Source organism: Sylvia atricapilla, chromosome 15, assembly GCF_009819655.1.
Source record: "Sylvia atricapilla isolate bSylAtr1 chromosome 15, bSylAtr1.pri, whole genome shotgun sequence".
Lineage (NCBI taxonomy): Eukaryota > Metazoa > Chordata > Aves > Passeriformes > Sylviidae > Sylvia > Sylvia atricapilla.
Window position 1 is genome coordinate 3,852,749 of NC_089154.1, and position 24,039 is coordinate 3,876,787.

Sequence of the window (24,039 nt, forward strand, 5' to 3'; positions counted from 1 at the left end):
TCTTTTCCTCCATTCTTTATAATCTTCTGTCTGTGACTTTCAGTAATGCATACTCCAGGCTGCACAGTTATTCTGCTGGGTCCCAGCTCAGAAATCAGTAAAAAGCACAACCAGAAGCAAGCAGAGCTGTGAAGGAAGCAGACCTGACTGCATCCTGACTCTGCCACACGTCCCATAAATATTGAATGCACCTTTCGGCGAGGCAGCACGCTGGAGACCGAGTGCTACAGCACAGCCTGTCAGCCCCTGAGTGCTGCCAATGCAACCTGACAGCTGTGATTTATAATTCATTAGCCTACTCGGGGGCAGCTCCTGCCAGCTGCTCCATCTCCCTCCCACCGACTCCTTCTCTGGGACAACTTAACATCTCCCCGGCCAAGCCTCCAAGCAGCAATTAGCAAATTCTGGGCAGACAGGAGGGCAGCAAGAACTGCTTTGTGCCTCGCTTCGGGCAGACCACAGAAGTGACTGTCCACAAGCACTGAGCCAAGGCAAGGGCTGCTCCTCCCCGGCTCATGAATCACACACAATGGCCGTGTGAAAATGGATTAAAACACACCTGCACTGAGAGAACAGCAGCATCTCACACGGTGACCCACAGGAGCTGTCATCTTGTCACCTATTTATTTTAAACCAACAAAACCACGTAAAGTTTCTCTTAAGCTCCCACACGGTGGTATCGAGTTCGCATCACCTTTTTAAGTGCAATAAGTTGCATGACATTCTGCTAATGCAGAGCTCTAGAAATGTTTCTTGAGGGCCTTCTGGATCATCCCTGGTGGGCAGATTAGAGATGAGAGCTCCTGATATCATAGTTCACAGCTTGTAAGCTCAGGATAAAGATTGCTGGTTACAAGTGAAGCAAAAAGCAGCGCAGTGAAATAAGTGCTTGCCTTGCTTCACCCTGGAAGGCAGGATCAACAAGGATTCTCTGTGGTAGCGCTGGCTTTGCTGCTGACAAGTGTGACACTCTACATAAAACATGCTTCCCAAAATGGCACAGCCATCGGGAGCAGCTTTCCCCTGCACTGAACCCGAGCTGTGCTGCCTTAAATCTGTGGCTACAACAGGCAGTGAAGCTGCCTTCAGGTGATCCTGGACTGCAAAGCCTGGGAATTGACAGCACCATGTCCCCTGCCTCCGTGCCACCAGGGAAAGAGGAAGGAGCAGGAGGCACCTTCACCTGTTTTAAAGCTGGTGGAGGCTATCTAACACATCACCAAATCTCATATTTCTGACCACAAAACAGCTGCACTAATCCATCCTTTGCTAACAGCTCCAGGCAATTTCTTTCTATAATTATCTTTCTGGTGCATTTTCCTCTCAAGGAAAATTCCTAAAGGTTGATCTGATTTTTGAAGCTGGCCTTTAGGCAATCTAGTTCATAGCAGAAGGGTTAGGCAGGGTCACATCTGCAGCTGCCCATGCCTGCTGTTGCCAGCAGCAATCCTCCTGACTCACTCTTGGTGCACGGGCATTGTGGGAGCAGAAGGCAAGGAAGGGAACTACCTAAAACGCTTTATTTTTGCAAAGTCTGTTTTTCTTAGAAAGGAAAGTAGAGCTTCCTACTAAAGGCAGCTTCAGCTGCTAGAACTACTTACTGCTTCTGCAACCATGGAGACCTACTACTCACTTCAAAGCCCAGCCAAAATGCAGAAATGGTATTATGCACCTGCCAAAAGGCAGTGAGGTCTGTAGAGAGCAACGAGAAAAAAAAGATCCTAGTTCCCAGAAAAAAAAATTCCTCACACCTAAAACAGCTTCTCCCAGCTCTTCATCTCTAATTGAACATTCTCTTAGCAGTGCTCATTTTGCCTGTACACCCAGATGAGGCTCTCTCTGTGGGTTCAGTCATCAGAGAAAGCACCTGTGGTGTCAAAGGAAGGCAGCTCTTTTGGCTGGAGTTTCTTGCCCAGGTAACACTCTCCACCAGTTTTGTTCCCCTAAGGCATCAGTCTGACAGCAAAGGGATGTGTCTGCATAATATTTAATTTCTCTGATACATCCTATTCTTGTATTGTTAAAAGCAAAGAGCTTGAAATTGCCCCATTTGCCCTCCACTCAAAGCTTTCTGCTTGTCAGGAGTCCCACAACACCAGGCAGGAAAACACCTCCCCAGTGCCAACATCAGCTCAGCAGGACTCTCAAGAGCACTTCTTTGGGCAAACTCATCCCTGCAGTGTACTCTGAGCTCAGGTAATAACTGTGCAGACATCACTGCCCTCACTTGAGGTTTTGCCCTGATCTTACTCCTAGACAGAGGTGGTGATTGTGTCAGTCCTTTGATTTTTTTTCAGCTCTGGACTTCCAAGATGAGATTATTGCATCAGTGGGAGGCCAGTTCAGAGGCTGGGCACGACAAGAACCCTTCCTGCTCCAATCTGAGCAGCTCAGCCTCAGCATCCAGCCTGAGCAGCTCGGCTGGACTGCAGCTGAAAGGCTCCATTATCCATCCCCTGGGGTTCACAGCTCCCTCCATGGAGAGAGTGGCTGTTCACCAGGCAGATTTCTGGTAAGAGAATCTGGAGAAAGCTCTTCCAGTTGTTTAGACAGATTGTGCCTTTTTATTTAATTTTATGCAACAAGTCATCAGATAATAATATAATATCAGTGAGAAAGGATGGGACCAGAAGATGGCCTCCTGCTTTGAAAATAAACATCTTGGCTGCACCAAGTCTTTTTACTAGCAGCAGGAGCTGATTATACAGGCACTGTTCAAATCCATTGCCTTTATCTCAGTTAATGAATACAGGGTGAGTTAGGCACATACATCAGCCTCTTCTGCAAAATTACTTAAGTATTTCCTTCTCCCAGAAACCTGCAATAAAGTTCTTTGCCTCCCTTTTCTTCCCCCATCATTTTTTTAATGCAGCACATTTTATCTGCAAAACAAGAACATCTCTAGTTAAAAGCATGACAGTAATAATGCACTTAATCAGATTATTCTCAGCTCCATTAATTCCATTTAGATTTGAATACAGCAGTTAATACATAAACAAAAATATTAACATACTAGTTGCCCAGTATTCAACTCAGTTATTTTTCTGTGAAAACAGAACCACCAGCAGCAAAAGCACATCACAAATATCGATGACTCCAGTCCCAGGCTGAATGTCAGAGCATAGAGAACCTTACAGTACATTGTGTATAACAACAGCAACTAAAAATAGTGATTAAAGAGAAAAAAAATGACCCAGCACTACCAAGCTTCTCAGAATTTCTTGCTAGTTCTTATATCTTTAAAATTAGATGGCAGCACCCAGCCCAGCATGCCAGAGCCCAGCCCTGGCAGATACCTCAGCAAGACTCTCAGCCCAGCTTCAGCTGAAGTGATTCTCACAGCAAATGTGATTCCTACATCTGTGATAACTCCCCATGGATTCTTCTTCCATCACCTACCTGAGCCCCTCCAGCCACTCACATTCTCTCTTAGTGTGTCCACATTGCTGGTAAAGTTGGAGAACATCATGCAAAAAGCCAAGACAGCAACCCAGAGGGCACAGAGGACTAGAACCAGGGGTTTTCAACAGGGCCCCTTCCTCTGAGAGGACAGCATGGATGCTGTCCCAGCTGACTGTCCCTGTCTCCTGGAGCTCCTCACTCTCCTACATATGGCTCAGTGATCACAAAGCAGCTGCTACCATTTGCAGCCAAGGGATACTAACACTTATTCCAGATTTTAAAGAGGTTTTATTTGGATTAAAGTGTAACTGCCACACTGCAGTCCTCATGTCGTCATTTTCCTTCCTGCTCAGGTGCACGGGAAGATCTCAACATTGAGGACCAAGGGCTATTTCCACAACTTCCCCATCATAAACTGACACAACACTGAAAACCCACAGGGGAAGACAGAAGATTCAGTCATCTCCCAGCCAGCTGCCTGGTGCCATGGCAGGCTCAGAAGTTGGACAGATTTCCTTCTGGAGAAAGGAGAAGGTGCTCACCAACGCTCCAGGGTGCCTGGCAGCAGGAGCTGACACACTCACAGCCCATGGAGGGGCCACCCTTCCACCCAGGCCTGCAGCAGCACCTGCTCTTCCTCCACCATTTCCCTTGGAGCCATTCAGGGTTATTTATGGAGCTTTAACAACTGTTCTGTGGTGGTGCTGCAGGAGCAGAGCCTGTTTTCCCCTGGGGGAGCCAACTGTCCCTGCTGGGAATGCAGGAGGAGGGATGGAATGTCAAAAGGAACCACACTGATCAATGGAGAACCACAGCAGCCCACAGCCAAGGACAAGTGAAATGGAGAAGCAGCACAAAGGGGCCTTTCTTTAGTGTCCCAGGGCCAATCTGGTTGTTGCCAAACAGGCTCCAGAGCCAATCTGGATTACCAAATTATCACAGCACACAGCTGGCAGTAGCATCACATATTTCCCCTTTGCCTCACTGACCCACTTGCCTCCTTGAAAAACCAGGAAACCAGCTAGGCACCTGAAGCCACATCTTTGTCACCTTCACAGCCAAGGGAGGATTTTCATCTTATGCTAAACAGTCATTCTCTTCCCCCACCACATTTTTGTGTTGCCAAGAGAGCTGCCTGGCTCTATCATCTCCTTCCCACAAAGTCAATAAATAAACCAATCCAAAAATAAGATGTAGAGTCGCAATATCAACCTGTACATATTCTTTTACACTACATTTCTGCCTCCAGACATTTATGTCTTTTATTGTTTCCAATCCCTGCATCCTCAGCCACAGCTACCTACCTAATTCCCTACCAGTTGCACAGTGAGAGACAGCATTTGGCTAAGCACAGACCTTCTGCACACACAGCAAAAGCTCTCTGGCTCCACCAAATAAGAACCAGAAAAAACACCAGTCCTTTTACAAATCAGTGTCACTGCCTGTTTGTGTTTTACCATACACAGAACTACATAAATGAACTACTGGGGGAGAGAAGGCAGGGGGAAAAAAGTTAACTTTGTAAACTGAGCAGCAAACTCAGTCCTAAAAATACTTTTCTTTTTCAGCACTTAGTGTATCTCTGTTGGCAGGCACCCAACCACCTTTTCATTAAGGCATGGTTCTGGATGCCATCTTTACCCCACCGAGGTTCAAATTGAAGGCATCCCTCACCTCACCAACCACTTCAGTCTAAATTAGGAGCAACAAACCCCAAAGGTATCAGTGCTTCAGCTGGAAGCCACTGAGATGCAGGCACGTGCTTTAAGTGGGACAGGATACACAAAGCGGTCAAAATACTGCATTTTTAATGGAAAGGGAAAGTCATACTTCTTTGTGGCTGTTTCCATTCACTTACCCTTCAAAAAGGCTACTATTTACAGCCACCATTAAGAGAAAAATTTATATATAAACTGTTGGTAAAAGATATAAAAATATGTATGCTAGATTCAGGAATACAGACCCAAGAGCGAGGTTTAAAAATGACAACTCAAACTGCACACTGCTACTGCCACAGTTCTGTCACTTAGAGAGGAGAAAAGGACTCAAGAGTGCTATATTTAAAACAAAATAATCCAATAATCCAGGAACTTCTGTTGTGCCATTTTATCAGTTATTTCCACCTAAGGGTGAAGGCAGGAGAAAGGTTCTGAGGTGGTTCTGATGCATACATGCTCACTTCTGACCAGAATGCTGTTTTTCCAGAGCTCCACAAATTTTGTTTCCTATGATGCCAGCTCCTCTGTGTCAAACACAGCCTGGAATTCTCAGTGACTGCCATGCTGCTGTGTGACAGCTGGAGCTGCAGAAGCCCGTGCCAAAGCCAGCCCCAGCACTCACCAGCACTGAGCACTGCATTCTCCTCCACCACTTTGGAGACGTAAGCATTAGGGTTGATACAGAAGTCACTGGAGCCCTGGAGAGATGGGAGACAAAAAGGCAAAGGGAATATCAAAGCACACCAGCAACAAAGAGCAGTTGAGCCAGGTTAACACGAGGGAACCTTCTGTTCTGGGGTGTTTCATACACTGAGGTCTCTCATCACCATCCCCAGCAGCACTGCTTTACACAGCCACAGCAGTGCTGGAGTAAAAGCTACCACGCCCCACCACAGCACAGAGAAGGAGCAGCTCTGGGCTTCTCTTGGATGGAAATTGCTAGGACAGTTACTTAGACCAGGACATGCTGTAAAACAGGCACAGCACAACATTCATCTGCTGCCTGCTAAACCTGCAGCAAAGGGTGAATGGATTTTGGAGGTGAGCCACTTACCACAGCCACAGCCAGCTCCAGGCCCAGGGATCCCCAGCTGACAATCAGGGCAAACACCCCAAGCAAGCACACCCTGTGGGAGACAGACAGATGGCAGATGCAGCAGCTCTGGTTTCAAGCCTTTCCTTTCACTAGATGTATTATTTGGGGTCCAGAGCAATAACCAAACCCAAGAAATTGTCAACCACCAACTGTATGTTCAGATAAACAATCCCATTTTAGATGTCATGGACAGCAGCAACTAGAGAAGTTCATATCCAGTTGTTGGTTACCACATTACCTGCCCTAGAACTACAGGGGAAGGGAGAAGTAGAGAAGCAAAGTATTATCCTGCTTCTAGCAGGGAAACCAAAGGCACAAAGACACAGAGGTGGCTGTAGGGGAGGCAGGTTGGCAGGAGGTTGACTACAGTCCCATCACTTCCACCGTTCCCATTCTGGATTTAATGTTCCAGGTCCAAAGATACCCAAAGAAAAATATGCTAAATAAAGAAAACCCCACAAAGCCATCCTGATCCAAAACTAGAGAAATCTCTGCTGTGTCTACAATAAATGAGGTGGTTTGGTGTAAGCACTATATGGCTACAGATGGTGGGAGGGAACACAGCCCATGTTAGGACACCTTGGTTCTGAGCTGGTGCACCTGAACAGCACCCAAACGTCCCACACAGCTCCAGGAGAGAGACAGTCACCTGCAGTGACTGGGATTACAGTTCAGGTGCCTACCACTGCCTCGTGAGTCCAGCTCTGCACAGATTTCAAGCTCTGTTCTGACAGCTGGACCTCATTACTGTCAGAAACAGTGGGACGTGTCAGAGGGATGCCAGAGCACTGCTCCCAGTGACATCCAGGAGCACACACTCCTGGAAAAGGCTTTTGCACTTCCCAACCAGCACATTAACTCTTCACCCTTGCTGTCAGTATGAGTGGTTGAGATATTTAGGCTATAATGCTCCTCAACTCCCTCAGGTACAGGGCTGCAGACTAATAAGCAGTTTCATTTTATCTGTTTCTATCTTCAAAGTAAAGAGACACTGGCTTGCTCTCTTAGGGATGCTTTTTCCCCTCAAGCTTTGAAACATAAGTAGATCCCTTCCCACCCACACCCTGAACAATACAAAAACCTGTTCATAACCAAGGCATTCTTTATTCAAACCTAGTACAACCATCTCTGTGAGGAAGGGACAAATCTTTTTTTCTGCTACATTTGTCTCACTGAATACTAGAACTTGAAAAAAATAAACCCATAGGTCTCCATCAAAAAAACCCATATCCCTCAGTTTAGTAATTTATTTTAATTCCAAATCATCTTATTCTGTGAGTGGATGTATGCCTCATCTTGCAGAAGTAAGGGAGGTTGAGCAGACTGACATCTGTGCTGCACTCTGAAATGAGACACTAAAGACTTTATTATGCCTTTTCCAAATGGATGCAAAAATTATCAGCCATGGATCAGCAAGGTTCTGTGGGTTTATGACATAAGGACAACACAGCTTGGTGCCTCCAGCTGAGCATGTTAATCAATAAGACACATTTGTTGTTTTACTTTAAATGAAGATGACTGGGTCAGCAACTGATTGCTTGGCTAAAAGATCTAAACCTGGCATTTCACCATCTTGCCTGGCTGTGATACACTTGTTTCTTTATGCCATGTGCTCCCTTTAGGGAATGCCTTAATATGAACTTCTGGCTGAAGGGAAATGAGATTCTAATTTAAACCCTGGGTTTGCCATCTGTGCGTACACTTGGACTTTTGTCTGTATAATCTGCCAGGTATGAAATCATCTGGTAAATAATAAATCTGGATACACATTGCAATTATTAATGGCATCACCACGAACCAGGATAAACCCTTGGCCGTGTCACTTATCAAACTGTCACTGTGTTTATGATACCAGGATCTCTGCCAAATATGCCAAGCTCCAAGATAGGGAGAGGAAGGATTTTTTCCTGGAATGGGGCATTTTCAGTGTTTTTGAGAAACAGGCATGCATTAACATTGCAGTACCATGGCAACAAGACTCCTCCTCATAACTGTGCAAACCATTGCTTGTTCTCAGTTTAACATTTCCTCAGGTGTGACAGCCCCAGGTAAGGGGAGCAGACAGTGACACAGGAGGCAATGCTGCAGCTTGTGTAGACATGTGCCATGCTTATCACCGATTAACAAATGCCTTCCCAACTGCAGAGAATTAAGGGAAGACTTTTTTTAAAGCCTGTAATTTTAAGGAAGGATGTGCACATTGTTATCTGCCAGCAAATGGAGGCTTCCAATGGCACCCAGTGGAAAGCAGAGAGTCTGGGTGAGTTCCTCACCTTTGATGAGGAGGCAGTGAACACCAGCAGCGTGGCATTCCATAGCTCAAGAATCCTCCTTGTATGAAGCCCTAACTATTTCCACAGAGCTACACCCCACAATGTCTCTCTACTCAGAGGCAAGGGTAAGATGTTCAGTTTCAGATGCCCTTGATATCACCTGATAACAGCTGGAGGCTCTCACTAGCAGGCACTTGCATTCAGCTGACTTTCCTTATGCGCTGTCCCCAGGTCAAGACTTACCCCACCAGAATGGCCCTGGAGTTTCTGATGAGCCCAAACAGCACCAGCAAACAGATCAGGACATTGAACAGGAGCAGGCCCAGGTATCCCAGCCACCTGCAGCAAACAAAAAACAAAGTCTGCAAAGGAAAACTGGTGGACAAAGCACACATCAAGAACTGTTTTGACTTCTGGGGAAAACACAGTCCTTCTCTTCTCCACAGCCACCTCCAAAGATTAATCTTCAGAGAGCTCTGGATAGTTGTGGGATTGGAAGTTGAGGCAGGTAAAAGCATTTACACAACACGCTCAGAGCAAACAGTTGTGGAGAAATGAGACTGCTCGTCTTTTCTAGTGGGATGTTATATGCACTGGTCACCATCAGAGGAAGAAAAGTCATTGCAGCCTCTTGAACTTCCTAGATATTTGTTAGGAAATGCTTCAGTTATTTATTCCACATGTTTGGATAGAAATTTTTCTTTTGTGGAATACAACTGATGCAATATCTTATTTAATATGTTTAATAAAAAGGAATGTTAGGCTGTGGTATTAACTTAGAGAACCACTGCCATTTTCTACTCTATTTAATGTTTTCTTTATGCACTTACTAGGGCAGAGCAGAAGCTATATCTGGGGCTGGTTTTTTTCCCCAGTGCTAGAACACAAACTACAGATTTTGTAGGTTGAGAATAAATTTCTCATCAGTTGGCAATAAAGCCACTTAAGGAAAAGAAGCTGTGCATTCTGATTTAAACTGAATGCAGTCCTGCATTAGAAACAAAATCAGCTCTGTGGGCCAAGAGCACCTGCAGCAATATACAGAGCCTTTGGCTCAGCCACCCAGAACAGAACACGCACATAATTTTTGCAGAACAAGCCAAAGCAGATGCTACAACCACTACACTACAGCATGCTACACACCTGTACCAGTCATAGAGGTCAATCTGAATTGCCAGCTCCTCCAGAGACAGCTCGTCATTCTTCCAAAAGGGGATCTCAGTCGTTTGCCTGACCAGATCATCCAAGAGACTTTGTAGTTTCTGGACAATATGCAGGTAGTCTGTCTGCTTCTTGAACATCTCCTCCAGGACCAGCAAGTTTGGTTCCACTGTTTGGTTCAGGGCCACTGCAGTGTCCAATACCTACGGTATGGGAAAGAAAAAGGGGGAAAAACAAATTTGAAAAAAATATTAAAGTACAGGAAGCCAAGGAAGTAAAAAGGGAATTCATTCTTACTAGCAAGTCATGGGCAGCTTCCAGATTACAAGTCCTCTCTCAAGAAGCTCAGACTGCTTACCCTTCAAAAGCAGCTTAAATAAGGGATATTGTTTGCAAGTAGTCCAATGATGGCACCTCAGCTGAGCCTTAACACATGCACATATTTTGCAGCCATCGAGGTTGCAGTATGATACCATGAAATCAGAGATAGCACAGGAACAACCAGTGGTACCAAAATGCTACATTTTACTAAGATTTGTCTGCTCTGGCCTGCCTCCTCTTCCGGGTGTGGAAGAGAGAGCTGATCACAAGCTGTTTTTAAGCCCAGCAAAGCGAAGGCTCCACTCAACAAGCTGTGTTCACTTGGTTATTTTTAGAAGAGCGGAAGAAATCACCCCGCCACTAATGGAAATTTTAGCACAACTCCAAACCCTGATATGAAGAAAAAAAAAACAGTAAGAGATGCAGGCACAGCCAGATCCAGGAGGAGAGGTGCTGAGGGAGGCTGCTGACTGCCACAGGTCCCATTTTTGGGGTGCTCACCCTGTCCTGGACGCCGGCCACGGTGCGGTTGGCGTGGCGCAGAGAGTACGTCAGCCGGTGGATGCCGTCGCTGGTCTCCCCATTCCCGTAGAAGCCCACAGCAATCCCAGCACTGCCCAGAAAAGAAAAGCAACAAAGGGCAGAGGTAAGGCTAAAAGGCAAGTGTGTAACACAGGGCTGATGGCCCCAGTGGTCACACCAGTGCATTCCACAAAAAAGGCAAAGCGTTCCCTCCCAAAGAGCTGCGGCCGTGCTGCTCCTTGGTTCCCACCTGGAAACATTCCCAGCCAGCAGCTCTCCACACAGCATCCACATGGCACACAGCAGAACACAACAAGCGTACCTCATTCATGGTACAATCATGGAAATCTCTTAGAGAACTGTTTGGGAGCTCAGGTCCAGCCATGGACAACCAGAAATCCATCCACTGGCCCCTGAGAGTGCTGCCACAGCTGTGCCAGGAGACACCAGCCTCCTCTGGACATGAAATACAGATTATTTTGTTACATTTTTTTAAAGCAGGACACAAAGAGCTTGCTTTGACTGCTTGCTTGTGGTGGTGGTTCCTCCGGATACATTTTCCATGCCCTCTTCTCTACCCTGTGAAATATCTATGAACATTATCTTGATTTATCTTCCCATTAGAAACATTTCTGTCACACTGATTTAGAGTACTGGGAAGGGAGGCTTAACAACTTACTGGGACAAAAGGCTTATTTATTTTTAAAGCAAGCAAATTTCAAGCTCGCAGACACAATTCAACTCCAGCTGCTTAGCAAATTACCACCTATCAGCTGATTTTCTATAATTGTCCACACATATCAGTCTGCCCCAATTATGAAGTAAACCATATTAGCTTAAGCTTCACTTAAAGGAGGAAGATCCTGTAAATGAGTTGCAACCAGAGGATTATCTCATGCAAGTCAGCAATACCTCTTCTATTAAGAGATCGCTGCAGGAACTCACAGTTCCTCTTCCCAAGCCTGTATTTCCTAATAATAGAGAAGGAAAGAACTTGTGAAGGGATCACACAACTAAACAGGGCAAACAAACCTTACCAAGACACAGTTTTTCTGTTCCATATTAAATTTAGCTTGAGAGCATTGAGGACCTTTTCTAGGAACGTTCCCAAGACACTAAGGCTGTGCTTGTGGCAGTGCAAAGGAAGGTGGTGGCGATGATCCTGCTATAAATCTAAACTTATTCTGGATGAAACATTTAGTTCCTTCACAATAACTCTGTGTGCTGCTCCTGCTCTTGCTCCCCTCCTGCAGGAAGACACATCCATTCCTCCTTTCCTGGGCTCTGCTTCAAAAGAGTGAGCAGAACAATGTAGTTCACCTGGTCACATTTCTCCTCGTACGTGACAAGAAAGAGAAGCAAAGATCATGATCTGGAAGCAGACCCACTAGGAAAATCTGTGTCAGCCTCATGCTTTTTCCAGCAATTGAATCTCCATAAATTATAGAGAGCTTGGCCCATAAAAACCTCAGCTGAGGAGTCTTCTAGGGACAAGAGGCAGCCTTCATAAACAGAAAGAGAGGCAGCAGCTATGTAACTAAATATTTAGCATTAGTAAAAGAAATGGGCCTCTTTCTCCAGGAACACCATTCCTCAAACATTTTCCTAATGCAAATTGTGCTGATAACTAAAGAGAGAAAAGCCCTCTGCATTCCTCCCTGGTTGCAGCTATTATCAGAGCTTGATAACACATGCCTGGGGTGCACGGGGGTGGAAGGGATAAAAAAGACACATTCCCCCCTCCCCCTGAAGCAGAGATTACAGATGCAGAGCTATGCCCAGGATAAGGCATCCCATCACAGAAATTACAAAAGCAAATTTCTCCTTGTCTTATCAGAGCAAAGAAATTCACATAGACCCTCTCAGCCTCCTGAGCTGCAGGAAACGTTGTTTCTACCATAGGCACCAAATAAATTCCAGAACGTTCTTGACATTGAATAGGCAGATCTGACCCCTTTAATTAGCGAGCAATTTCTATTCAGCCTGTTTACAGCTACTGGAAGCCTATTCTTTCAGCAAAGTCTTGGTAAGTGCCCAAAATCTGCTGTTGGCTCTCAGTATTCCCAGCACAGCAGCACAGTTTTGGTGGGAAAGACTCAGAAACAGCAGCTCTGAAGTAACAGCATCCCCTTGTCCTTGGGGATGCTGCACAGATCGGCCAGCTCACTCCCAGGTACCAGCTATGAAGTGCTGGCAGTACATACAAGGGACTTTAAACTGTTGCCCTGTTGGAGGCAGATCCACCCTGGCAGTTTTCAGTAGGTTTCCCACCCTGCCCAGTATAAACCACAGCTCCCACTGCCCTGGCCCTCCAGGCACAGCCTGAAAGAAAACGCTACAGCACAACAATTGGGATAAAAGCCATTTCATCCCAGCAATAAACTCCTCTAGACATGCGACTCACACATTCACTGCAAATTACATATTACACATGAAGTGTTAATTATTCCATCCCTTTTGCCCTGCAAAAGCCAGCTCTGCAGTAACACCCTGTGCTAGCAAGGGCCACTCACACAGCCAGCCCTTCCCCTAGGAGCAAGCCATGCAGTTTTGTGGCTCTTCCCCTTTCTATCAGGGCAGAGAGGGAAGGAACCAAACCCACAAGCCCGGCCTGGGGGCAGCTGTGCCTGAGAGAGGGGCAGAGCTGAAGGGCAGGCAGGGGAGAGCTGCTGCTGCTTAGCTTGGCTTGCATTTGGCTTCATCTAAATCCAACAGTTGGAGTCAAATCCCTGCCCACACACACACACACTGATATGAGTTGCTATTGTTTAAAGCAGATTTAAGGATTTACACTAGTTTTTAACTACCTTTTATATGATTAAAGGGGAACAGAGGGGCTCCTTCTATTTAAGAGCATTCTTGGAAAATAAAAATAGATCAACTCATCTTAACCCAGCAGCATAAGTCCTTGGGGTCATGATAAATCACCAGGCTTCTTGCACGAACCCCGGAAGGCACACTAGCCTAAGATACAGCAGATCCATCTCCCAGTACAGGATGACAAAATCATCACCCAGTGGATGTATTTCTGTCACACAGCCTGGATACAGGAACAGCATCCCTGAATAACACAGCTCTTTTCCACCCTAGCACCCTCTGGAAGATACTCCAACACACTTTCAATGCTTCTATAGAAAAGCCACGTCTATTTCTGCCAGTCTGTTGAATTCCCCGTCAAGTGCACAAACCCCTCTCTCCTCCCAAATCCGTACAGCCCCATCCTCAATTCCTAAACCTACCTTTGTTAGCCTGTTGCTTTCACTACAACCACCACTCCTCTGCTTTCCCTCTCACTCATATTTTTGAATAAAATCTTTAAAAATCAATCTATCACATTCGTACAGGCCATCTAAAAAGTTGCTCTTGCTATTCAACACTGCACTTTAAAAGCCACTTGGCTACTCAATAGTCTTGGTGACTTTTAAGAAACCCACTTATTTAAGTCAAGAAAACACTGCACTTGGAGCTTAAAGCTATCACCCCCAGTGCCCACCCACAGACACACACCAGGGACACAGAACTCTACAGGCTCCTCAGAGAGTTGTACAAGTGAGATAGCAGAGGGGCACACCAGGATTTCTGTGTTTTCCTACAGTGTTTTCCTACAGATACAACAGGGTGATCTAAACTCCTGCAGGGTGTACACACACTTCAGTATCACTTTGCAGAAAGACTCAAGAAATTCAGGTGTGGAGAGCAGCTTTCCCATGGTTTGTGTGCAGGAATCACATGAGCTTTGGACACCCAGGTAAAGAACCAAAAATACCAATCAAGTGTAATTCTGAATTTGCTTGCAACCTGACCTGCAAAAAACAACAAGAAAAAAGTTTTCTGCATTTACACACGATGAACATCAGAGCATTAATCTGACACAGAGAGGATATATGTGCTTCCTAGTGGTGAGATCCTCCTGTTGTCATACCCACACACACTGTGACCCTCTGGGAACCCAGACAGCAGCCAGGAAAGATGAGCACTAGCCATTCACATCACATCCTTAGAAATGAATAATCTAACTTCACCAAGTCATCTTTAATTACAGGAACTTCATAAGAAGAGCCCTTTTTAGACTTCAAGTTCTCAGGAGGAATGTTAATTTGTCTATCTAATTACCACCTTGCACTTTCGCACCAGGGGGAAGTGCTATTACTGGCACTTGATAAAACAAGTTTTTACCATTTATTTGCACCCATTTCTTTCTGATACCCTCTCCACAAAGCTTTCTTCCCCCCTTTGGAGCTGAGGGCCCTTCTGGGAGAATTAGGGTCACCTAACCAGTGGGTGAGATGGTTTATAGGACAACTCCTCATACACAGAAACCAATCAAAATTGGTAAGGACTAGAACTGAAGTATTAATGAAAAAATCTAGGCTAAGCATTCCTGCAGCTTTGTGGCAACTGGGAAGACTCATTAGAGACGTTTTGTTGGAGAGCTCGTGTTAACCAGCTCTGGCTGTGCTGGCTCAGCACTCTCCCTGCTGTGGGTCATTAGGGAACAGAAGAGCATACAGCAGCACTCACAGCACAAACAGCCCCCTGGGACTGAGGGAACCCAGAGAAGCATGTTCTAGGCACAGCTGGACTTAACCAGAGTTAAGTAGTTCTCAGTTAGTAGGACATGAGCCCCCTTCCAAGCACTCAGACCAACCAGATCTGCTGCTGGTTGGAACCTCTCGGTGCTTCAGCACCTGAACAGAGCCACAAAACTGCCTCCCAGGTCAGGCAGAGGGTCAGAACAGCCTTTATCCCCACTAGGATGACTGGTCTGGATCTTCTGTCATGTGTGACACACAGCTGGGGTAGGACAGGATAGATCCAGTGGGCCAATCTTTAATCAGTGCTAGCAGGAAGTCCCAGGTAGACACCAAGGGTTGGAGTCAGCTTGTCTGGAGCTGTATCTGCATTCCCAGGCACAGAGTGACTGAGCACAGAGTGCCAGAGATACTGCTTTGAGGGCACTGTGCATTCTCCAGAGAGGCAGCAAACCAAGCTCAGCCCTGCAGAAGAGCAGCAGCATTTGGACAGCACTTCCTCACAATGATGGTACCAACCTGCTCTTGCTCAAGCATGCTGATTTCAGAGAGGAAATCAAACAACTAACTAAAAAAGTCAAGAAAAACAATCATCCAGGGTCACTGTAGGTTCAGATAGACCCTTATGTTATGTACCTTTGTTTTATAGTTCTGCATTTAATACTTGCAGAAACAAACCGTACACCAAGGATGAGAACCAGTGGTTCAGATTTTGAGGAAGGCTAAGCAGCTTTCCAGCTTGTGGATTTGACAGAGTCACACTCAGTTTACCAGAATTAATATGCTGCCCTTCCAATTTTAAATGATCTCACATATGCTCTGGAGAAGTGCAGAATACCTCCTTCTCACCCTTTCTACAATCAAAAACAAACACAACTACCACAGGGCAGCAGCTGCCTGGGTCACATTTGCTGCATAACAATAGCTAACAAGGGCCTGTAGCAGCAGCACAACTATAAATAGCATCAGCCAGAGCTTCTGTAAGAAAAGGTTAGGACCACAGCTCTCTCAGTGGATTGGAATGGATGCAGCTGAAGCTCTTCAGATCACTGAAATAAAGGTGAATGAGGCTGAGATTTCTCTACAAGTTGTTCTGTGGTTTGCCTTTCCACCCCAGGCACCCATTTGCACTCAGCAAAGCAGGGAAGAGCTCCTTGCAAACACAGCAATACTGGTGCACAAGGTCTCCTCCTCAGCCCCTGCTTCTACAGGCAAATCCACCCCCAGCTGCTAAACTCACCACAGAATGTCTGCTCTGCACTGTTTGTTCCAACACTCCAAGGCTCTGCTGTTCTCCTAAGTGAGTGCCTCGAAAGAGCAAACACACAAATGCATCAGCAGCACAGGGTGGCTCCCAAGCAGCTGAGCCTGGCCTTCAGGGAACGCCTCACCTCCAGAGGGATCACACAGCACACCCACCACCTATCATATTCCCCTCCAGAGACATCACACACCATCTATCATATCAGCAGGCTAATGCAAAAACTCTACCACAAGGCACTGCACAATGCAACCATCTCATTGCTCCCTCCTCTCTGACTAGGGGGCTGCTCCCAGACCTGCCAGACCCACACAGGGGCAGCTGAGAGCACCTGGAGTCTTGGGCAAGAAGAGATGATGCTTGGAAATGGAAAGAAACAGAAACTGGAAAGTGCTTGATACAGGGCACACATCCAGAGGACTCATTCTGCCCAAGTCAAAACAAGATCAGAGGCTCCTTCCTTCCATATCTGCATGTCCTTGCTTTCAGATGCCACATCATTCACTTTCTAGGCAATTATCTCCTTTTAAATTCTCCTGCCACCCATTCTCTGCTAATTACTGATTTTTTTCCTTGGTTTTCAGCAATCCACCTCACCTCTGAAAGCTTCTCTTGCTCAGTCATAACAGGAAACACTGCTGACCCTGGCACCATTACCATCAGCCCTTGGAGAAGGCACTTTACTGCAGATAACAAAATGCAGCAGGCTACAAAATCTGAACATTCCCTCCAGTTGAACACCAATCCTCCCAAACCTAAAAGAATCATCTGTGACTCTTTCTTCCTAATCTACTCTCCCACACATAGTGATTCTTTCTGGACACCAGGCTCTGAGAAATCTACATTTAGACCTGATAAATATTTCAGCTGTATCCATGCTGTTTAAGTGATAAGCTCCCAAGGACGGAGGCTCCTTGATTTATCACTTGAAAAGTATCAAAGAGCAGGGCATTAACTATTCCTTTTCACATTGCTCAAACCACCAGGCAGCTTCACAAGCAGTAGGAAAGGAAGGAGACACATTACAGACATTTAAAAACATACATACATGAAATGGAAAGTGGGGTTATTGCCAATATGCACGAAGGAGAGGCAGAGCATTTGAGGTGGAGGATCTGTGTTGGATCTAATCACTAATAATGGGATTATGGGGTTTTATGAGTTTTTTATTTCACTATCAGTTTCAGTGGAGCTGGAGACATAAAAGATGGTAAAACTCATGCCATAACAACAGAAGTCAAAGTTCTTTTTGTTACAAGGTCTTTTAAAAGTTTTTTACCCAATAGGCTGATGCTGCAAGTTTACAAGCCAATCAATAAACACTACACCTACACCTTACAGCACACAATAGTTGCTTGTTCTCTATTTTTTCACAGCTCAGAAACTTTCTATGCTCCAAATATTTCAAGGCCTAAAACTCAACTCTGTTTCAAACTTCTATCTATGTAAGCTTATATTGAAATTCTCATCGAGCCAGGAAACAGTTTGGTTACAGTCCAGTGCTTCACTGACCTCCTTTAGATAGTTCCAGCAATCCTGGTACCCTGTTTCTCAGCCTCTCTTTTCTTATTTTAGTACTGTTTATGAACAGACACAGAAGGTGGGGAACACAGCCAACCATGGATTACCCAGTGTAAGGTGTGGGGAGGATGTGGAAAGCACTGCTGAGGTCAGCACTGAAGCATCCCTGTCTCTCACAGGGGACAGCCCTCCCCAGGCCAAGTCCTGTGCTCAGCACTGGCAGGGAGCAAAGCTGGGCAGGAAGTGTGCTGTGGAAGAGGCTTTTCCCACGGTACTGAGATGAATCCTCTTCCACGAGGGATCCCTCTGTGTCCTGGCTTGTAGTTCAGGATGTAGTCTATCACCATCTTCAGTTAATGGCCCATCAATGCCTTGTGCATGACTCACAGATAACTCCTGGAGGAGTTATCTCTCTTTAATGGGCCATCAAGGAGTCCAGGGGGAGGAGCCAAGCGTTCTCACCTGGATATAAACTGGGATTTGGGACGGTACAAGCAGCCTTCACCCACTGGATTCCCAGAGGACCTGAGCTAACAGACCTTTCTATGGGATCACTGTTTCAGGAAGACCACCAGGTCTGGACTGCTTCCATCACCCTGATCAGGTTGGATTCTGACTCTGTCAGTGGTCTTTTTGTATTAGTGCATTTATTTTACACTTTTTTCCCTTTTCTTCTCATTAAATTGTATTTCTGACTTGGAGCCTCGGTTTGTTTTCGAACCACAACACTCTGCAACAGGGAAGAGCACCATGGAAACAGAGAACAGGTTCCACCATCTCACCCCTTCCACAGACCCCTTGATGAATTGCTGAGGGCTCTGATAAGGACAACTAAAGCCGTTTTGGCTGGGGCAGGGTGTGGGCTAAGCTGTTCAGACCCATTTGGGCGTACCTGCAGACGAGGGTGGCGATGATGACGCACCAGGCCGTGCAGCAGCAGTCAGCATTGAGGTGCTCCTCGCTCTTGCGGTGCCGGCAGCACAGCCAGAAGGAGTAGAACAGCAGGAAGAGCAGGTCCAGGGCCAGGCAGGAGAGAGCAATGCCACCCAACAGCAGCAGGGCCTGCAGGAACAGAGGCGGTGTCACAGCTCAACACAAGTTTTTAGTTAGAGGAGGAACAGTTCCCTGGAACCCTGTAAGGACCTGTTGATTTGGTTCTCGTTTTCTTCTTTTAGTGTGTGTTAAGAAATCTGTCTTTATACCTTTAAGTTTGCGTGGACCTGAGAGGTTTTAACCTGCTAGCAGCTGCTAACTTTTTCCCCAAAGAAAAAATTTCTCAAGAAAGCTTTTTCTCAAAACAATCTTGGTAAACAACTATCCTCTCTCAAACCAATCTTTCTCTAGGGTGGTGTTTTGCTGTTTCTCTGGTTTAACCAATGGGATTAGAGAGGTGTTGTTCCTATTCATGTTAAGTCTGTATTGGAACACCTTATAAAAGGTAGTAAGAATTTAGACAATAAAGCCTTCTTATTCTATGCTCTTTGCCTTCTGAAAAATTTGGAGTCTTTCGTGTCCTACAGCGACAAGTCTGGGCCTGCTTTGCTTTTCTCCTGACCCTATCTCACAGAGGGGAAAAAGAGAAACACTCAGACTAAATCTAGCAAATGTGAAACCATTACAGATGGGTGCCACATCTGGCCACGGCAGGGGAGGCTGGTGAGGGAAGTTTGAGGGCTCTGCAAGGCTTACCTTGAAAACAAGTCACTTGGTGTGTTTGGCACATTTTTAGAATATAAAGAGGTGATTTTTTTTGTCTCATTCACTCCCCCTCTCTCCATCCCACTCGACCAAACCACATTCTGTACCTCAGCAGTAAATAGCTGAGCCATTTTGTCTGTCCCAGTCTACAAACAGCCTAAGTTAATCTGAGGGTTTCCTCTTTCCTACTGATCACAGGTCAGCAGATTTAGAGAACAAAAATAATAATAATAAAAAAAATCGTTCAGCCAGCTGCCTCTATCTGTACAGTTTTTTAATCTTCATGAATAAATATGCAGGCTTATTCATTAGAAATCCAAGAGCATGAGTGGGTTTGAAAGGGGGTGGAATTTATTATACATGCATTAAAAAAAAAAAAAAAATCTCTGTGCAATGCTTCTGTTCAAGGTAGACCCAGAATAAATCCTAAACCCCTCCATACACCATCCACATATATAGGTACAACAAAAGTGGATGCTACAGACACACTTGAAGCAGTCACAAGTAGGGTTAGTGTGAATTATACCTATTTCTAGTCCTGTTCCTGGGAGGAAAGGGAAGTTGTAAGTGCTTAACTCCTTTCCAATTTATTTTTATTCAAAAAATCCTGCCTAAAATCCAAAAACGCAAACCAATTTTGCTAAATAAAATAAAATTTTAAAAAATAAATCCACTCCGACACTATATCTAGCCACATTTTCCCACCTGCATGAATCAAGCAAAAGGATACAATTTAATCCACAAGGGTTTTTTGATAAATCCTTGTGGTGACAAATGCCAATTTACTAGAAATCATTTAAATAACTGGAAAGAGTCCAGTCCACTTGCTGCTGCCCCAATATTGGGAATGCAGACATAGATCTGTATCAGCTAACCTAGAACAAAGGCTTGGGTTTTCAAACCTGTATCTCTTTTCCTCCCCATGCAGAAATTCCTTAAAGAACATTTATATGCTTCCTCCTGATTGAAACAATAACTTCCTTCTGATCAAAAGGAGCACAACAAAGAGTGCTGAGATTAAAGTAAAGAACTTCCACGACCGGTGACTGTTTCTAACAGGGTCTGGTAGGAACTTGCTCTTTGTAGGCTTTTCTTTGCCCCCTGCTCTGCTCCATAGGTACTCCCTGCAGAGTGATTATCCTGGCAAACCAACCACACCAGGTCCTTCCCAGCCAAGAAACGTCAGCCACACATCAGGAAGTGCACACCAGTGAAACCCAAGTGCTGCACCACAGATTCTCCACGTAGCCCCTTGCTCTTGGCTTTCCCAGCCTTTAGAAACCCTCTCCCCAGGCCCATTGAGCACCCTGGGACTGGGGGGAGCTCACAGGTGCTGCTTTCCCAAAACCAAAGAGCAGAAACTCAGCCCCTCTGCGGTGCAGAGTGAGCTCTGGGATCTCTACCAGCGAGGAGTGGGGGTGGAAGGGAAAAAGCCCAGTCCCCCTTTCCCATGCTTTCTCCAGATGGTGTGAGCACTGCTGGAGCTCCGGAGCAGAAAGGGGCCTCCGAGAGGGGAGCTGTGCTTGGAGCCCCTCGTTCCCCCACTTCTGAAGCCTTGCCATGACTGAGCCCTCCCTGCTAATTTAACTAACACATTTGGCATACCAAAAGCTCCTCGGGGATATCCTTTATTTTTTAAACATGTCAGGCTGCTGTAAGGCAAAGCTTTCCTGCCCTGCTCGCCTGCGCTTCTTTCTTCACACCCTCAACCCTCCTTCTGCACATCCTGAAAGGCATTGCTGCTGGAAAGACAAACTCAGCTGAAAACATCCTCCCAGCAACTCTTTTATCAGCAAAAAAATCCACACTGCAGCTCCAGATGTAGGGGAACCGCCCCCATTGAAAGGAATTATTAAAAAAAAAAAAAAAAGAAAAAAGAAAAAAAGGAAAAAGAAAAATGGATATTAGACTGCCAACCAGCAAGGAACCTGAAGTCCTCCCTTTGAAAGGACACTTAATACATGCTTTAAATTTGCATCTGGCCAAAAGGACTTGGCTGGCCACTACACCACAATCTGCATTTCATTTTCCAGAGAATATTTGTTTTCCATTAATGGAAATGTGCCATGGCAAGTGAAATCATCCAGCAGAGCAGTTATTAATCTTTCTGACTGATGAGTCAGTTTAGGACCCAGGGACTGGCTGGCAGTGAAAGCCTGGTCACAACCAGAGATATTCCTCTGCCTGCTTGTCAGGATTAAACGACAGTATTTAAAAAGGGGGGGTTGAGGCTGGATAAACCCTTAGACACTCCATCCTGCAACAGCAAATCTGGGACTCGGTTATCCAAGGCCACATTATCCCAAGTAAATGTAAAATTATGCACTGGGCCTTTTGCCACAAAAGAGCATCAATTTGTCTTCGAACATTTGCTGAGCTATCAGAACCTTTATAGCAAATGATGCATGAACTGCCCTTACAGGAAAATGGAGACAACTTGGAGGAACAGCATTTTACCACTGCACTGACACTAATGGCAGAAGTGGAGACAGAGCAGTCCCTGAAAATGAGAGTAAATCCAAGTGGTATCAGCCAGACTGGCAGGGGAGGAAGCTGCAGTGGCAGGAAGCACTTTCAAAATAAAAGCTGCACACAGAGCACTGCTGGCTCGGAGAGGCACCAGGGAACCTGAAAGCACTCGCTGTGGTGCAGGGATGGTGCAATGTTAGCAGCTTTCCCAGCTCCAGTGTGGCTGCCAGGGTTTGTGGTACTTACCACCTCCACGGGAGTATGAAGCCAAAAAAAGGGGCAGAAAACATCTAGAGTCTGATGTAGAGCAAGGGGAAACTCAGACCACAGCAAAAACCTCCCCCACGATTCTACCCAGGGGCTGGTCAGCTCTTCCACGTGGCATGGGCTTGATATCATTCCTAAGGACTTATATCCAGATCAGCCTTCAGTTTGCTAGAGCCCTGCTCTCCAAGCCCCTCAGTGCCTTATGTCACTGAGGATCAAATAAAACAAGATACAGCCACGGCTCCTGGATGAAAAATCCCCATATGAAACAGCCACTTTCAGCTTGCAGACTCCAAAGGGTGATCCCCACTGTTAGTTATCTGAATATATCTACGGACTGTGGTCCTGGAAGGTTAATTTTAGCTGCTGAAACTGCACTTAAGGAGGGTTTATTTCATCCCATCCAACAGATGAAATCACAAAGAAAAGAGATCTACGTAAGAACACAAGAAAAGGGATATACAAGATGTATTTATTCCCTTAGAAAGGGCAAAAGCCTAAATAAATCCACAAGGCACCACAGTGCAGGGGGGAGACTCTGGGCTGCATTCATGTTAAATGTCAAGGTTTACCACTGCATTAAATGTTGTCTGCTCATCACCTGACTTTACAGGAAAGTGTGGGCTTAGTGACTCTTCTTCACACCACCATGTCCATTCTGCCATGAAGATTATTTGGCACAAAATGTCCCGGCAGCAGAATAGGTTTAAGAAGTTAATTCTGAATACACAAGGGCTCAACAAAACAATTCAGGTGTTTATCAGGTACAAATTTTACCAATCTCAATTTATCCAACTTCCAATTACCACATTCTTTCAACCTTAACTGCAGTAACAGCAGAATAGTGAGCAGCTCTTCACATGGAATAGATGATTGCTATTTTACTACTAGTTGGAAAGTCTACCAGACCTTCTTAAGAAACTTGAGAGCAAAGCTGAAGCCTTCAGGTGGTTTCCTGAGAAGCACTGCAGTTTCATTTTTAGTTTCCCATCAAAGATTTTAAAGGTATTTCATCTTAAAACTTTGTAATTTCAGCCCTCAGAACAAAAAAGCTGCAGTTTTTGAGCACATCAAGAGCACAGCTGTCTTAATCATTGCCAGATTGAGAATGGTTTACCTTAAAGTGAGCTTTTGCCAAAAGCAAGCTTTCCATTGAATCTGCAGCTAGTATTCTTTCTGTATTTCCATGCAGCAACTCGAGATAGTGATAATAAAACAGAGAGAAGAGGTTAAAGGAGTGTGGGAAGAGAAAAACGTTCACCCAGAAGAATAAATGAAGCAACCTGGGCTGCTGCCAAAGGAGCACTCATCTCTATTTATTCCATGGAGGACGGAAGTCATCTTAGCAAGAAAAGAAACTGCTGTGGGGTAGTGTCATGCCTACACTACTTCCTACACTGCTTTTTTTTTCCTTCCAGACTTCAGGACATTTCTCTAAAAAGCTTATGTACTCACAGATAAGCAGCTATGTTCTACCAAGCTAGCTGATACTCTTTTTTTTTTTTTTTATGCTGGCAACACGAGGAACATTGTGACCTCCTCACCAACTCGTTCTGAACACGCTGTGGGTTCAGAGACTCGATTTTCAGCACTGAAAAAATGCTGTACGAGGTGTTTGTGGAGATACTTGAGTGTCTCAGGATGTCACTCATCCCACAGCCCCTGCAGGAGGGTGGGGAACACAGCCAGTCACGGACTGGCCAGTGTGAGGTGAGGATGTGGAAAGCACTGCTGAGGTCAGCACTGAAGCATCCCTGTCTCTCACAGGGGACAGCCCTCCCCAGGCCAAGTCCTGTGC

The 24,039-nt window shown here is 45.5% G+C and overlaps 1 protein-coding gene across 3 annotated transcripts in view; it reads right to left on the minus strand.

Annotated features, from left to right (window-relative positions):
• Positions 1-24,039, minus strand: part of TTYH3 (tweety family member 3) — a 69,597-nt gene that overhangs the window by 13,740 nt on the left and 31,818 nt on the right. For all 3 annotated transcript variants that reach the window (XM_066329749.1, XM_066329748.1, XM_066329747.1), the window contains exons 2-7: positions 18,700-18,869; positions 10,473-10,584; positions 9,633-9,853; positions 8,733-8,828; positions 6,175-6,247; positions 5,743-5,818 (exon numbers count right to left, since the gene is read on the minus strand). In XM_066329749.1, the coding sequence (XP_066185846.1) occupies positions 5,743-5,818; positions 6,175-6,247; positions 8,733-8,828; positions 9,633-9,853; positions 10,473-10,584; positions 18,700-18,869 (748 nt within the window). The remainder of the gene's footprint in view (positions 1-5,742; positions 5,819-6,174; positions 6,248-8,732; positions 8,829-9,632; positions 9,854-10,472; positions 10,585-18,699; positions 18,870-24,039) is intronic.